The 15,836-nt window shown below is 38.6% G+C and overlaps 1 protein-coding gene across 3 annotated transcripts in view; it reads right to left on the reverse strand.

The window, feature by feature from the left end:
• Nucleotides 1-15,836, reverse strand: part of TRPM6 (transient receptor potential cation channel subfamily M member 6) — a 165,224-nt gene that overhangs the window by 56,475 nt on the left and 92,913 nt on the right. For all 3 annotated transcript variants that reach the window (XM_027549478.1, XM_027549477.1, XM_027549476.1), the window contains exons 15-19: nt 12,379-12,513; nt 10,237-10,517; nt 8,235-8,463; nt 5,573-5,719; nt 1,743-1,889 (exon numbers count right to left, since the gene is read on the reverse strand). In XM_027549478.1, coding sequence (XP_027405279.1) covers nt 1,743-1,889; nt 5,573-5,719; nt 8,235-8,463; nt 10,237-10,517; nt 12,379-12,513 — 939 coding nt within the window. The remainder of the gene's footprint in view (nt 1-1,742; nt 1,890-5,572; nt 5,720-8,234; nt 8,464-10,236; nt 10,518-12,378; nt 12,514-15,836) is intronic.

Below are 15,836 nucleotides of genomic sequence, written 5' to 3' on the forward strand. Positions count from 1 at the left end.
ACATCCGCTGGATCATCGAAAAAGCAAAACAGTTCCAGAAAAACATCTATTTCTGCTTTATTGACTATGCCAAAGCCTTTGACTGTGTGCATCACAATCAACTGTGGAAAATTCTGAAAGAGATGAGAATACCAGACCACCTGACCTGCCTCTTGAGAAATCTGTATGCAGGTCAGGAAGCAACAGTTAGAACTGGACATGGAACAACAGACTGGTTCCAAATAGGAAAAGGAGTACGTCAAGGCTGTATATTGTCACCCTGCTTATTTAACTTATATGCAGAGTACATTATGAGAAATGCTGGACTGGAAGAAGCACAAGCTGGAATCAAGATTGTCGGGAGAAATATCAATAACCTCAGATATGCAGATGACAACACCCTTATGACAGAAGGTGAAGAAGAACTAAAAAGCCTCTTGATGAAAGTGAAAGAGAAGAGTGAAAAAGTTGGCTTAAAGCTCAACATTCAGAAAACTAAGATCATGGCATCTGGTCCTATCACTTCATGGCAAATAGATGGGGGAAATAGCGGAAACAGTGGCCACCTTTATTTGTTGGGGCTGCAAAATCACTGCCGATGGTGACTGCAGCCATGAAATTAAAAGACGCTTACTCCTTGGAAGGAAAGTTATGACCAACCTAGATAGCATATTAAAAAGCAGAGACATTACTTTGTCAACAAAGGTCCGTCTAGTTACGGCTATGGTTTTTCCAGTGGCCGTGTATGGATGTGAGAGTTGGACTGTAAAGAAAGCTGAGCACCGAAGAATTGATGCTTTTGAACTGTGGTGTTGGAGAAGACTCTTGAGAGTCCCTTGGACTGCAAGGAGTTCCAACCAGTCCATCTTAAAGGAAATCAGTCCTGGGTTTTCATTGGTAGGACTGATTTTGAAGCTGAAACTCCAATACTTTGGCCACCTGATGCAAAGAGCTGACTCATTGGAAAAGACTCTGATGCTGGGAAAGATTGAGGGCAGGAGGAGAAGGGGATGACAGAGGATGATATGGCTGGATGGCATCACTGACTCAATGGACACAGGTTTGGGTGGACTCTCGGAGTTGGTGATGGACAGGGAGGCCTGGCGTGCTGCGGTTCATGGGCTCGCAAAGAGTTGGACACGACTGAGCAACTGAAGTGAAGTGAAGCATTAGAAAAATAAATATTATCAAATAAATGTAAAAACCACTGAATACATTTAGTGTATAGTTACTGCTTTTGCCATCTCTCCATCCATGACATATGTAGTATTTGATACAATTTTTCTAAAATTTGTCTTGTTCTCCATATATTATAAGTATTTGCTACTGAAGACAACAACAACAAAAACTTGCATTTTTAGTCTATATTACACAACATTCCTACAAAGAAAAAAAATCAATTCAACTACTGACATTTTTGCCCAAGATGGGAAATTAATCCACCCCCATCCCTTAATACTACAACCACTATTTTCATTTTATTGTTCCACAAAGTTTCAAATGCTTAGTTCCAGCTGTGCTAACTGTTAACACTCAGAAGAAGAAAAAAATTCTTGTGCTTTTGCTCCCAAAAGTAGGAAAGACCTGCCCTCACCTTTTCTCACCTCCCTCCAATCTTCTTTCCTATCTCCTTTGCCAGGCCTCCCACTCTTTCTAAACTATATTTTTATTACAAGTTGGTAAATCAGGCATATCACTATCAACATTATCATTAAAAATTAACCATCCTGAATACTATATACAATTTTTTAAATGAGACCAACCGTATAAAACCAAAACTTGACAATTGGAGCATTGTAGAACTCATAGACTTTCCTGGTCCAAGGAAGGGTTTGGAGCCCACTCTTTAAATCAAAGTGCTGGCTTTCATCTGTTTTCTCATCAGGTCCCCTTTCCAAGTCACAGTCTTTCTGTAAAATAAACAAATAATTATTTATTGTCAGAGCCTTAACTAAATTGCTAACATTTTTAAATATCTAAAATATTATATATTTCATAAATATATAAATATAATAAATAAATGAGAAATTAATTGGGCATCCACCTTCCAAATTATAATCTTAGTCTTGAACAGAAGAAAAACTACATGTATTGTATCGATCTTTGACAGGGTAAAGAGAACAGCGCATTTCTGAAAAGCAAGTTGAGTCTGCCGTAATCAAATTTAGTCAAACTAAGAGTAGTTCCAAGCATTTTAAAATGGTCCCTCTTCCTGTTCTTTTTAATCTCCTTTATCAGTAATTTTGGAACCTCAGGATATTCATATAAATAAAGTCCTTGTGAAATCAATTAAGTAGAGAATAGATTTGTTTCCACATAAAAGGAGGAAAAAATGGATAGAGAATGGTGACACATCTTTCCCAAGTCACAGGGAAGTCAGGCTCAGTGTTGATTTAAGAGTTCTGACTTTGACAGCCGCTTCACTCATTAATAACAGAGGCTCTTCACCTGAAGTTCATGAACCCTCTGAGTTTCCGGAGCTCTTTGCGCCGGCTGCGATTAGATGCAAGCATTTGTGTTGTACATGCATTTTCTAGGGAAAGCATTTTCCATCAGTTTCTCAAAAGTTACGGGTCAGCCTGAACGGGTTAACAGTTGTAGGTGGTGAGAAATGAATATCTGTGTGACAAGAAAGCGGTTGCATGAATGTGACTAACAGAGGTATCTGCTCAGAAGAGCCATTAGAGAGAAAAAAAGAAAGAGAAAGGGAAAAGCACTTGCACCCTGGTTACTTTTGAGAAGAGGAAACTTAGGGATGATGAAAGAAAAGCAAAAGAGGTATCATCCTACTTCATAGATGTCTGTGTGATTTTAATCTTTTAATAGGAAATGTACTACTTTTGTAATATTACGAAAGTCATATTAAATGAAAAGAAAGGAACGTTCTATGGTGCCTCTCAGACTAGCCTATTTCTTCAACCTATCCACAAAAGATGTCTCTCGAACACCAGACCTGCATGATTACCAAGAATTTCCAAGCCAAGGAATGAATCAGGTTTTGCCTGAATTATCCATGTAATAGCAAGAAAATTTAAATTTTGAGGCCTCAGGCCTCTAGATGGGTTTTCTCAGGGCCTAATTGATAGTTCTGTCATTCATGTCACTTTGGACAGTGGAATCAGAGATGTGATTTAGAAGTACAGTAACTGAGCCAGTTACTAACAGAGTTAAACCAGCCTAGAGTTAAAATGGCTTAGAACCGTGGCTTAGAACTGATTTTAAAAGTCATCATATACTGTGATTTTAATGGCATCAGTACCACTTCGGAAAGACTCCAGAAAGCTATTTAAGTAATGATCTTGTTGTTAAATAACTTCTCATTATTATATTATAAAACATTAATTGAGGGCTTCCCTGGTAGCTCAGTGGTAAAGAATCCACCTGCCAACGCAGGAGACACAGATTCGATCCCTGATCCGGGAAGATCCCACGTGCTGTGGAGCAAATAAACTCTGTGCCACAATTCCTGAAGCCCCTGTGCCCTAGAGCCCGTCCTCCACAACAGACAGTAGCCCCCTCTTGCTGCAACTAGAGAAAAGCCATCAATGAAGACCAAGCACAGCCAAAATAAATACAATTATTTTAAAAAACACTACTTGAGCCTATCTCTGAGTTGAATTCAAAGACCAAATACCATGACATGTATATGAAGTTCTTGATGTTGTATCTGATTATGACATCAAATAAAATACACAAGATTATCTGCCAAGAGCTGTGGCTGAAAAGCAGAGTGCTGGAAAAACACCTGTGTTGGAAAGATTGCTCAAGCACGAATATTTCCACCAGGATTCGAGGAGATGATGACATGTTCTCCAGACAGGGTGACTCAGAGTAAGTCTCTTAAAATGTGGCCTGGTTTAAAGATAGTTCTTGGCCATGTGCTCTTACCAGAGGGAAAGATTTTGCAGCCTTAAGGCATGAAATGGAACTCCAAATGAGGAAAAATGTGAAAGAAGGCTGTACTGTTAGCCTTGAGACCATATAAAATCAAACATGTATATGTGAATATCTCACATATAAAGATTGCCTTCTATTTCTAATAAGGTTAGGCCAGCACTACATTTCTTTTCTTTTCTTTAAAAAAAAAAAAATGAAACAGTCTAAACTTAGTAAACATATAATCTAACCAGTACAATCACAATTATGACAACTTGCAAAGCCCAGTTTTGCAACAGAGAATTTCTCACACACTCTGTAAAGGTTAGAATGTACCTGGTATCTTGTACTCTGAGAACCCCAAACAGAACTATCAGGCTTAGAAAAGAAGGGAAGGGAGGGAAGGAGGGATAGAAGAAGAACACATATACCCAAAGAGTCATGATAGTCAAAATATTTAATAACTCATCTGGTTAAGTGATCTGGCATTATCAATCAGAATGGATGCTCAATCAATCACAACAGATGCCATCCGTACAAACTATAATTAATTATTTTTCATTTAACATTTATCAAAGATGTTTTCAACATTATAACAAATACCTCATAAGTACAAAAGCCCATCAGACAAGACACTAGCTAAAGATGCCTCACTGAAGTATTAAGTACCAGAAAAGATGTTCACTACACTTCATAGTCCGTCTAGTCAAAGGTATGGTTTTTCCAGTAGTCACATATGGATATGAGAGTTGGACTATAAAGAAAGCTGAGCACTGAAGAATTGATGCTTTTGAACTGTGGTGTTGGAGAAGACTCTTGAGCGTCCCTTGGACAGCAAGGAGATCCAACCAGTCCATCCTAAAGGAAATCAGTCCTGAATATTCATTGGAAACTGAAGCTGAAATTCTAATATTTTAGGCACCTGATGCGAAGAACTGACTCATTTGAAAAGACTCTGCTGCTGGGAAAGATTGAAGGCAGGAGGAGAAGGGGACGACAGAGGATAAGATGGTTGGATGGCATCACCGACTCAATGGACATGAGTTTGAGTAAACTCCCAGAGTTGGTGATGGACATGGAGGCCTGGCGTGCTGCAGTCCGCCAGGGGTCACAGTCGGACACAACTGAGTGACTAAACTGAACTGAACACCTGATAGTAAATGGCAACTTCATCAGCAATGATCCAAGTTGAAACACAAAATTTAAAAAATGGATGTGCAGACAGCATATTGGAGGCTCTTCAGCAAAGATGGGTTGCAAGAGAACCAGCTCAAGTTACCCATGAAAGAGTACACATTTGGGAACTCAAGTAAAACCATCCAAACTCATTGGATATGACAAGTGAAAAAACTGTGGCATGAAACAGTGAAGATCAGCACAAATTCTAAATCAGCATTTTATAAAATATTTTGAAGGCTACGAGACATCCCTTATTATAGCTTTCAAGAAACAATAAGTCTATTTGTTCCACTAGTCATAAAGGAAAATAAAATATTAAGCAGCTTCCTAGATATAATACAGTCTTTGATTTTGGCAGAAATAGGATATTTTGCTTAATCATATACGGAGGTTAATCAGAACTATCATACATAGTATACCTGACCATACTATAATATGATTAAGATTGTTAAATAGTTTGTTAATAAGTAAGCTATGCGTCTGCGTTTGTGTGCAGTCCGGGTCACAAAAACTCAGTTCACCATGATATCGTACTAACCTGACAAGAATTTTCTTTGAGAGTACTGGTGTTCTGGTCACCATTATACCACGTAAAGTCCTGGGACTGTGGGACATGTGACATTTCCGCTTTGCTTTTAAACTCCAGTGTCAAAATGGCAGGTGGGAAAAGAATACTGATGATGATCTTCAAAAGAGGAGAACAAAGCAGGTAGTGAGGGTTATACAAGACACACATATGATCCAAATAAAGTAAAGATTTGGGTGTATAGGAAATGTCAGATCCGTCCCCAGTTAAGTGGATACCCTGATTGTATACATTTTCTGACTTAAGAATTCCAATACCAGAAGTGTCTCCCTCAGAAATACTCATGAATCCAAGCATATGTATAGGGATGTTCATTGAAGGGCTATCTGTAATGGCAAAAAAATTAGTGTCAACCTAAATGTCCAACTAAGAAACTGAGCATAAAAGTCCATCTATAGAAGGATAGCTGATGGAACAACCTAACGGTGGAATTCAGCCAGCCCATCATATATGTGGGCTTTGCATCCACAGATGCAACTAACTGTAGATTAAAAATATATAAAAAAAAAAAAAAATTCAGATAGTTCCAAAAAGCAAACTTGAATTTGGAGCACTCTGTCCCTGGTGGCTCAGACAGTAAAGAATCCGCCTGCGATGCAGCAGACTTGGGTTCAAACCCTGAATCGAAAAGATCCGCTAGAGAAGGAAATAGCAACCCATTCTTGCCTGGAAATCCCAAGGACAAGCGGGCTGCGGTCCATGGGGTTGTAAGAGTCACGACTTAGCGACTAAACAACACCTAGCAGGAAGCGGCTGTGTATCATAGGGAGCCCAACCCGGCTCTCTGGGATGACCCAGAGACGTGGAATGGTGGGCGGGGTGGGGAGGTTTAAGAGGGAGGGGACTCGCATTAATGTGTGGCAGAGACTACCACAACATTGTAAAGCAATTATCCTCTAATTAAAAAAAGAAAACTAGCGGCAGGACACTGAGATGTCTTCTTTTTCAATGAGCATAATGCTTGAATAATTCTTTAAAGCCACTAAGTAGTTATTATCACATAAAACACTCTAAAATTTATTTATATTATAAATCAATAATGTAAAACCATACCAAGTCCCTCTGTTTACATCTATCTCCCATCACACATATATTTTCTCTGCCAGCAAAACCTACAGAATGTATAACTCTAGACATCCTTCACTCTGTTGCTATCATTCTTGAATTTATTTATGGTCTATTCAACTTGTATGGCCTTTCAGGGTAAAGAGCTTGGATTTACTCAATTCTGTGAGAATCATCTTGGTGAACATTATCTCTTTTGAGCTAAAATTAAGCTCCAGTATTCTAGGATTCAGTGAATGAAAATAAGATTACCCTGACTCTATACCATTCATGATTAAATAAACTAAAGCCATGCTCTTGTCAATTTCTTTCTTTCTTTTTTTTTTCATGCTGAAATGACTTTTTGTTGTTTTGTTTTAAAGCCTGATGTCCTGTGGAAGTTCTCTGGACTTGTCCCAGTTCTGGCAGGGATTGGTTTGTTTGTGTGTTTGTTTTCTTTTCAGATGTTGAACCCAAAAAACATGCAATCTTCTAGGTCTGGAAACATCATAGTTATCAAACACAATGATAATATTGCACTAATTAATTCCTAATCTACTTCCTAAAAAGCTCCACATTCTGTTGCCATTGACCACTGCAGAACCATCAGCTTGTGAAACAGTGTTCAATGATATCAACATCCCATTTCCAAGGAAGGGTTTGGAGTCTATTCCCTAAAAGCACTTACATGAGCTTTCCTTTCCACATAAAACTCCATAAAGTCTTCCTCCAGTCCTCATCCACTTGGAACTAGTCATTTTACAATTATTTATGGAAGTGTTCCCAAAACTTACAAGCCAAGCACTGATAAATTAGGATCCAGGCATTGAGAGCAATATGGTTTACTGCAAGTCAGAGATTTTAAGTAGCTAATTCAGTCTTGTAAGCTCACCATGTATGGGGGCAAAACATCTAGTCTTACTTCACTTAAGTCTCTTTGTTGATATAAAAAATAAAGTATACAAAGAGCAGAAAGTTATTACGTTTTCAGGAATAAGGGTTTCTAATTTCTAATTCAAGATGAAAGATAAGGCTAAACTATAATGGAATACAAAAATTTGGATATAGTGGTGTGAACAAATGTGTTTGAGGGCAGCTTTATAAAACAGCCATTTATTTCCTGAAACATTACATTAGATGAGCACAACCAACTGCTAATTTTATTTAGTTTATCATGGGTTAGCATCCTTAAGCTAAGAAAATTCTCAGTAAAAAGTCTCATTTATTTCTATTATAATTATCAGGGACAGTGGTGACTACTAATAATGAAATCTTACTTATGTCTGTACATGCTTTTAACTTCTAGCCACTTTCTCATGAGTATGCCTTTGCAATGGACTGAGCTGGCACAATTATGCCCATTTTTAAAAAGAAACCATAGGAGTGGGAAATAAAGTAGTTGTCAGAGGTTTCACTGTGAAGATCTCTGCTCATCCGTGAGAATCAAAAACAGTATTAATAATTGGTTTTCCTGAAAGTACTCTTCTGGAACAAGTGACAAATGAAAAAAGTACAGACCTCCAGACTAAACTATTAATAACATTAAACTCTATAAAGCAAGTAGATATACCTTTAACCAAGAGTTTTTCCTCATTTTCAGACGCCCCATCCACATATCAGTTAGTAGCATTTGGGTACAAGTGTGTGAAACAAAGGGCCTCAACCCTCCAGAAACAGCCAGCTTCAAACAGGTAGAGTTGCTCCAGTTCTTGAGTTCGTAGGTCAGCAGTTTCATGGCCATTCTTTCATTCTGTTTGAATGCCTTCTCCAACACATCCAGGGCAAGCTGGCCAAACTGTCTGCAATGACACAGTGGTGAGCGGCAAATATAAAGGCAGGCCAGAGTCCTAGAAACGTCCAAAAGGTTACATATGGGACTCAGAAAAGACCAAGAGAAAAGAGGGGACAGTAAAAGGCAGAAGCTACTTTAAAAGGGACTGCTGCTCAGAAAATGGATTGTTCTCCCTTTCTTGAAGGAACAGAACTAGTGGGTTTCCAACGACAGTCCCTGAGCTATTCCTGAGGAGAAGTGACTCCACACCACAAAACAAGCTATGTAGGGCTCCCTGATAGGTCCTAATGAAGAATTTTTGCCAGAAAAGACTATTCAAAATCAAACTAGCATATAAGGAAAAACTGTGGAAACCCCTCACTCTTATATTTTTTTTTTTAAGATTTTACAAAATACACAGATAACTTAAGTAAGAAGCCAGACCTGGAGACATCCCCAGGTGATCTTCTGGGAGGTTGTTTTCTCTAAAAAGTAGACACTGTCATTCTCTGAAATTTTTTAAAATAAAGACACGTGTACCCCAATGTTCATCGCAGCACTGTTTATAATAGCCAGGACGTGGAAGCAACCTAGATGTCCATCAGCAAATGAATGGATAAGAAAGCTGTGGTACATATACACAATGGAGTATTACTCAGCCATTAAAAAGAATACATTTGAATCAGTTCTAATGAGGTGGATGAAACTGGAGCCTATTATACAGAGTGAAGTAAGCCAGAAAGAAAAACACCAATACAGTATACTAACGCATATATATGGAATTTAGAAAGATAGTAACAATAACCCTGTGTATGAGACAGCAAAAGAGACACTGATGTATAGATCAGTCTTATGGACTCTGTGGGAGAGGGAGAGGGTTGGGAGATTTGGGAGAATGGCATTGAAACATGTATAATATCATGTATGAAACGAGTTGCCAGTCCAGATTCGATGCACGATACTGGACGCTTGGGGCTAGTGCACTGGGACGACTCAGAGGGAGGGTATGGGGAGGGAGGAGGGAGGAGGGTTCAGGATGGGGAACACATGTATACCTGTGGTGGATTCATTTGGATATTTGGCAAAACTAATACAATTTGTAAAGTTTAAAAATAAAATAAAATTAATTAAAAAATAAAAAAATAAATTAAAATTATAAAATTTTAACTAACTTTGGCTTCTCTTCTCTCCCTACTACCATCATACATTAGTAAATAAAAAAAAAAAAATTCCCAACTTTCTATTTTCCATCATCATTCTCTGGCACTTAATACATAATATATTTACCTGTTTTCCTGCCTGAGAGGTACTTAAACAACAATTTTTAATATAACTTAGTATCAAAGAGTTTGATAGTCAGGAGGGAGTTCCAAAATCATTCATTGAACATTTTATAGTTTAAAGTCCCAGGACTTCCCTGGCGGTCCAGTGGTTAAGAATCCAAACTTTCACTGCAGGAGGCACAGTTTCTGTTCCTGGTTGAGGAACTAAGATCCTACATGCCATGTGCTGAGGCCAAAAAAAAAATTTTTTAATAAAAAAAAAGAAATTAAAGTCCCACAGTCTTGGCAAGTCATTTGACCATTAGTAAAGAGCTGGCCCCAGGATAAGAACCCAAGTCTCCTGAACTAAGGGCCACCTCTCTTTCCTTTAGTCCTTAAAATATTTTAAGACTCTTATCTAAGGAAGAGTCCATGAAATGCACCGCTGTAAGTCCACTCCTCTTATAAGTTCTAGGGTGTGGAAGATAAATGTTTCTAAAGTGTCAATGTTAAGTGTGAGGTGAAGGGAGAACTCCTACTTTGAGTAATTTTTCAGTTCTTCAGAGGCATCATCGACCATGTTGCTCTCCTTGGCTTCCCGGGCCATTGCTCGGTAGAGGATACAAGCGATCACTGCCTTGACCGTGGCCTCCTCACCATGCTGCCAGAAGAACATGGCCATCTTCTGCCTTTTCATTAGCACAGCCCACACCAGCAGGTCATTATAAGGATAAATAAAGCCAGTAGAATCAGGGTCATCTGATATATTTTGTTCTTCTTTTGACTTCTTCCTTGATTTATGAAGGGCTGCAGACTTTTCCTGTTAGAATATAAAATAGGAATGGGTGTCCAAATACTCAGATGGATGATGTTCTACCTGACAAAAGACATTGAGTATCTCAGAAATATTTTTTAAATCACTGAAAAAGGATGGAAATAATAACAGAACTTTATAGCTTTTGTGACCCTATGAACTATAGCAAGCCAGGTTCTTCTGTCCATGGGATTTCCCAGGCAAGAATACTGGAGTTGGTTGCCATTTCCTTCTCCAGGGGATCTTCCTGACCCAGGAATGGAACCCAGGTCTCCTGCATTGGCAGGTGGATTCTTTACCACTGAGCCATCAGGGAAGTCCTATAAAATAGGAATGGGTGTCCAAATACTCGGATGCATGATGTTCTACCTGACAAAAGACACTGAGAATCTTATAAATATTTTAAAAATCACTGAAAAAGGATGGAAATAATAAAAGAACTTTATAAATCAGAAACCAAAACTTTGGCCTTTTATTAACCTATTTCTTGTTGTATCTAATAGTTTCAGGGTCCCTAGGCTAAGATACCTTAAGTCCACTTAAGTTAACACAGCTTAAAACTTAACACAGCTTAACACAATATAAAACAACTTAAGAGAACCTAAAGCTCTATACCTTTAGAAAAGTCACTAACTATACAACAGTTTTCAATTTCTCAAGGAAATGGGCTGAAATTACATATAAGACAAATGAGAACTATTAAAAAAAAAAAAAAAAAACTCTAACCTTACCTTACAAATAGATCCACTGTCTTCTTTTCAGTAAAATGACATTAGTGTTGCCAACATTGTTACAAATAGATTGGTTTTAATTCTGATCTCCTTTATTCTAGCCATATTTCCATAGTGATGGTAATAGGTAATAATGAAATACCATTTTCTACCTGGTTAAACCCACCCTTTACAATTCATGTCAAAAACCATTCGCTAAAGCCCCACAGTCTTCTATGCCACTCTGCATGTATCTCTAGTTCAATGCTCATCACACTGCACTGAGGTTACTTCTTTGGGAGGGCAGGACCATTTCTTAGTCATTAACATATCTTCTCCAGCCCACCTGCATCTCAAATTCCACCAAGAGCCCAAAATAATGCCTGGCAAATGATAAGACTCAATAATTATTTTTTTAATTAAAGGAGATCAGAGAAAAAATTGTAATAAGCTTCTTCTATTTCTATAAGTAGAGGGAATTTGTGTTCATTGGTTATGACCAATAGTAATTTTATGATATAACTTTTTGTTCTAAGAGCTGTAAAAAGCAAGCCTCTTTCAGCCAACATAAGAACCATTTCTATGGAAACTCTATGGAAACTCTTGAACAAAAGCATTCATGCCCAGAGGCAAGTGGGACTGAGGTAGTACAGGGAAGGGGGCATAACACTGCTCACACACATATACACATTCATAAATACATTATCATTACCATACATTAAGCGAAAATTCATTTCAAAAAAACTTCAAAGGGGAAAAAAGAAGATACAAGAGGGCAATGTAAGAGAAAAGCAAAGGAAAAGGTAACAGTCACCTCTCTAATTAGCCTTAGAAAAAGGAGGATGAAGGTTTAATGGTGATTTTTTAGTACCATTCCATGGACTGCCTTCCTGAGTCATCATCTGGACGTGGCAGAGGTAGGAACAAGGAAGGCAGCCTGAGGTGCCAGCCCTGGAGATCATTTAGTTCCCCATCCTGGGCATTTGCTCATCATTGTTAGAGAATAGCTTTATCATGTTTTAGACTTGTACCATCTGTTTACAGTTCCTATAAATGGTCCCTCTATCTGTATTCCCCATTCTTGAATTTAAAATGATGAAAGGATCTCAGTCTTCAAGGACAATTTTATTCTCAAATTTAAAAGAAGTAATTGGTACCTTGACTTTGTAAGGTTGGGCAGTTCTAATGAACTGGGAATGCAGGGTGCTCTCTGTAGACTCCTTTCTATTTCCTGAGCAGCGTCTTCGGTGAAGAGCAGGCTGGGACAGGTTTTGAGCAAGAGTGGTCACTTGCTGGCATGTGTTATTTTATTTTTAAAACAAACAAAAAGGGAAAAAGATGATTATGGTAACAATGAAAGTGGTAACAATTAACCTTTTGTTTCTCAGTTCAGTTCAGTTTAGTCTCTCAGTTGTGTCCAACTCTTTGCGATCCCATGAACCACAGCACGCCAGGCCTCCCTGTCCATCACCAACTCCTGGAGTTTACCCAAACCCATGTCCATTGAGTCGGTGGTGCCATCCAACCATCAAATCCTCTGTCATCCCCTTCTCCTCCTGCCCTCAATCTTTCCCAGCATCAGGGTCTTTTCAAATGAGTCAGCTCTTCGCATCAGGTGGCCAAAGTATTGGAGTTTCAGCTTCAACATCAGTCCTTCCAATGAACAGCCAGGACTGATCTCCTTTAGAATGGACTGGTTGGATCTCCTTGCAGTCCAAGGGACTCTCAAGAGTCTTCTCCAACACCACAGTTCAAAAGCATCAATTCTTCGGCACTCAGCCTTCTTTATAGTCCAACTCTCACATCTATACATGACCATTGGAAAAACCATAGACTCGACTAGACAGATCTCAGTTGGCAAAGTAATGTCTCTGCTTTTTCATATGCTGTCTAGGTTGGTCATAACTTTCCTTCCAAGGAGTAAGCGTCTTTTAATTTCATGGCTGCAATCACCATCTTCAGTGATTTTGGAGCCCAGAAAAATAAAGTCTGACACTGTTTCCACTGTTTCCCCATCTATTTGCCATGAAGTGATGGGACCAGATGCCATGATCTTAGTTTACTGAATGTTGAGCTTTAAGCCAACTTTTTCACTCTCCTCTTTCACTTTCATCAAGAGGCTGTTAGACAACAATGAAACCAAATATAATATTGCATCCTAGCAAATATCCAATGGTTCTGTCTTTCATCCAAGGTTAGTAATTAATTACTCATCCAACAAGAGCCTCTCATGGCCCCTTCTTATTAAGCATACTCTTATTTCCTAACATCTTAAAGAACATGCTTTTTTGTTCCCTATTATATATCTGCATTCCTTCTCTATGTGGAAATTCCATTAGAATCAACAGATGTTCTATACCTGGAACAAGTTCAAAACAGGCAATAAAGATTCACAGGTCTGATAGGAGAAAGTTCCCATTCACAAACAGCTCCAAGGTTAAGCTTAAGTTAGAAAGTTATGGAACGTCTCCAGGTGTTACATAATATCACTACTGGAGTGGAATTCCAGTGGCTAGATCCAATAATAACATAATTAGTTGCTTGTCAGTATGAAGCTTTCAGGCTTCCCAAGTGGCACTAGTTTGTAACCGCCACCATCTAATTTACTAGGAAACACAATAAACTCTATACTCCTTCACTAGAAAATAATTAGAGAAATGGGCAATTTCCTACCCATTTCTAGAAAGGGCATTAGAGGAACTTGCCCAACATGCTCCCCACTGGACTGCACCAATATCACAGTCAGTCCTATATCTGCCCCTGGTAGCCTCATAGCAAGGCTTATGTTGTTTAAATGAAGGAGCTGATACCTCAAGTTTATCCTTATGTCTGTGAAATTCCAATAAAGGACATTTTCTCTGGGAGAACTGGGTTTCTTTCTGTTTTGCTTCCTCATCTCCTAGAGCCAAGTTGGGTTTTCACTTTACTTCATTCTTTTTTTTTTTTTTTTTTAATTAATTTATTTTATTTTTAAACTTTACAAATTGTATTAGTTTTGCCAAATATCAAAATGAATCTGCCACAGGTATACATGTGTTCCCCATCCTGAACCCTCCTCCCTCCTCCCTCCCCATACCATCCCTATGGGTCATCCCAGTGCACTAGCCCCAAGCATCCAGTATCATGCATCGAACCTGGACTGGCAACTCGGTTCATACATGATATTATACATGTTTCAATGCCATTCTCCCAAATCTTCCCACCCTCTCCCTCTGCAACAGAGTCCATAAGACTGTTCTATACATCAGTGTCTCTTTTGCTGTCTCGTACACAGGGTTATTGTTAGCATCTTTCTAAATTCCATATATATGCGTTAGTATACTGTATTGGTGTTTTTCTTTCTGGCTTACTTCACTCTGTATAATAGGCTCCAGTTTCATCCACGTCATTAGAACTGATTCAAATGTATTCTTTTTAATGGCTGAGTAATACTCCATTGTGTATATGTACCATAGCTTTCTTATCCATCCATCTGTTGATGGACATCTAGGTTAAATAAAGGTCAAAAGTAGCTTGATAGTCTAGACTTTTCATGTGATCTTTCCAGTGTCATCCCTCACAACCATCTGGCATTGTCCAGCGACCAAGGCCTCCTGGTCACTGAAAAACCATACCCTGGTGTCCACAGCACTATGCTTTGTATTGTTCCTGCTCTTCTTTCAAACAAAAATGCCACAAACTATCTTTTCTAACACTTGCATTATCCCCTAATAAGAACTAAGCTCTTCAAGCCAGAATAATTCTCATCTGTAGACTTCTGAGTGTACTAGTCCCCTCATGTCCATGCCCTCCCTCCCATTCTTGCCTACCCAAGATCTACCACTATTCTTAACTGAAATGTCGTTTCCTCAGAGAGATGTTCTCTAATTTCTCCATCTAAATCATTCTCTTTCAGTGCACACTTTTCTTTCTTCCAAATGCATAGAACAATTAAAATTTACTTATTAACTAACAAAGGAACTAAGTTCTTCAGTTTACTAATCTGGAAAGGCAATTTCAAGAAATGAGCAATATTTTCTCTGCTAATCAACAACTAGCAACTCTAATTTTGGCACTTCCCTGGTGGCTCAGAGGGTAAAGAATCTGCCTGCAATGCAGGAGACCCAGGAGATCCAGGAAGCTCCCCTGGAGAAGGAAATGGCAACCCACTCCAGTATTCTTGCCTGGAGAATTCCATGGATAGAGGAGTCTAGTGGGTTACAGTCCACAGGGTCACAAAGAATCAGACATGACTGAGCAACTAACACCTCCACTTTCAGACTTTAAAAACTATGATGGAAAATAAAATATATATAGTATATATTTTTACATAGTACATTCTGCATACATCTTCCAATATAACCCCTACACATGTTCCAAGTGTCATCTCCAGGCTATGTACTAGTATGAGTTTATAGATGCAATTCTATTAAGCTTTACACTTGTGTATTTTCAAAGGAAAGATAAGGAAAGAACTGATCATCTCTCCCTCTAAACTTTCTCACCACATACTTCTATGTCAATACAGCACACTTTATATCCTGTTTTGTATTGTGGCTAGTTATTCATGTCTGTTTCCTCTAAGAGTTTCTAAAACTGCAGGTCTTTATGTCCATCCAGGCCAGCATGCCAGCAT

The sequence above is a fragment of the Bos indicus x Bos taurus genome, chromosome 8 (genome assembly GCF_003369695.1).
Source record: "Bos indicus x Bos taurus breed Angus x Brahman F1 hybrid chromosome 8, Bos_hybrid_MaternalHap_v2.0, whole genome shotgun sequence".
In the NCBI taxonomy this organism is placed as follows: Eukaryota; Metazoa; Chordata; class Mammalia; order Artiodactyla; family Bovidae; genus Bos; species Bos indicus x Bos taurus.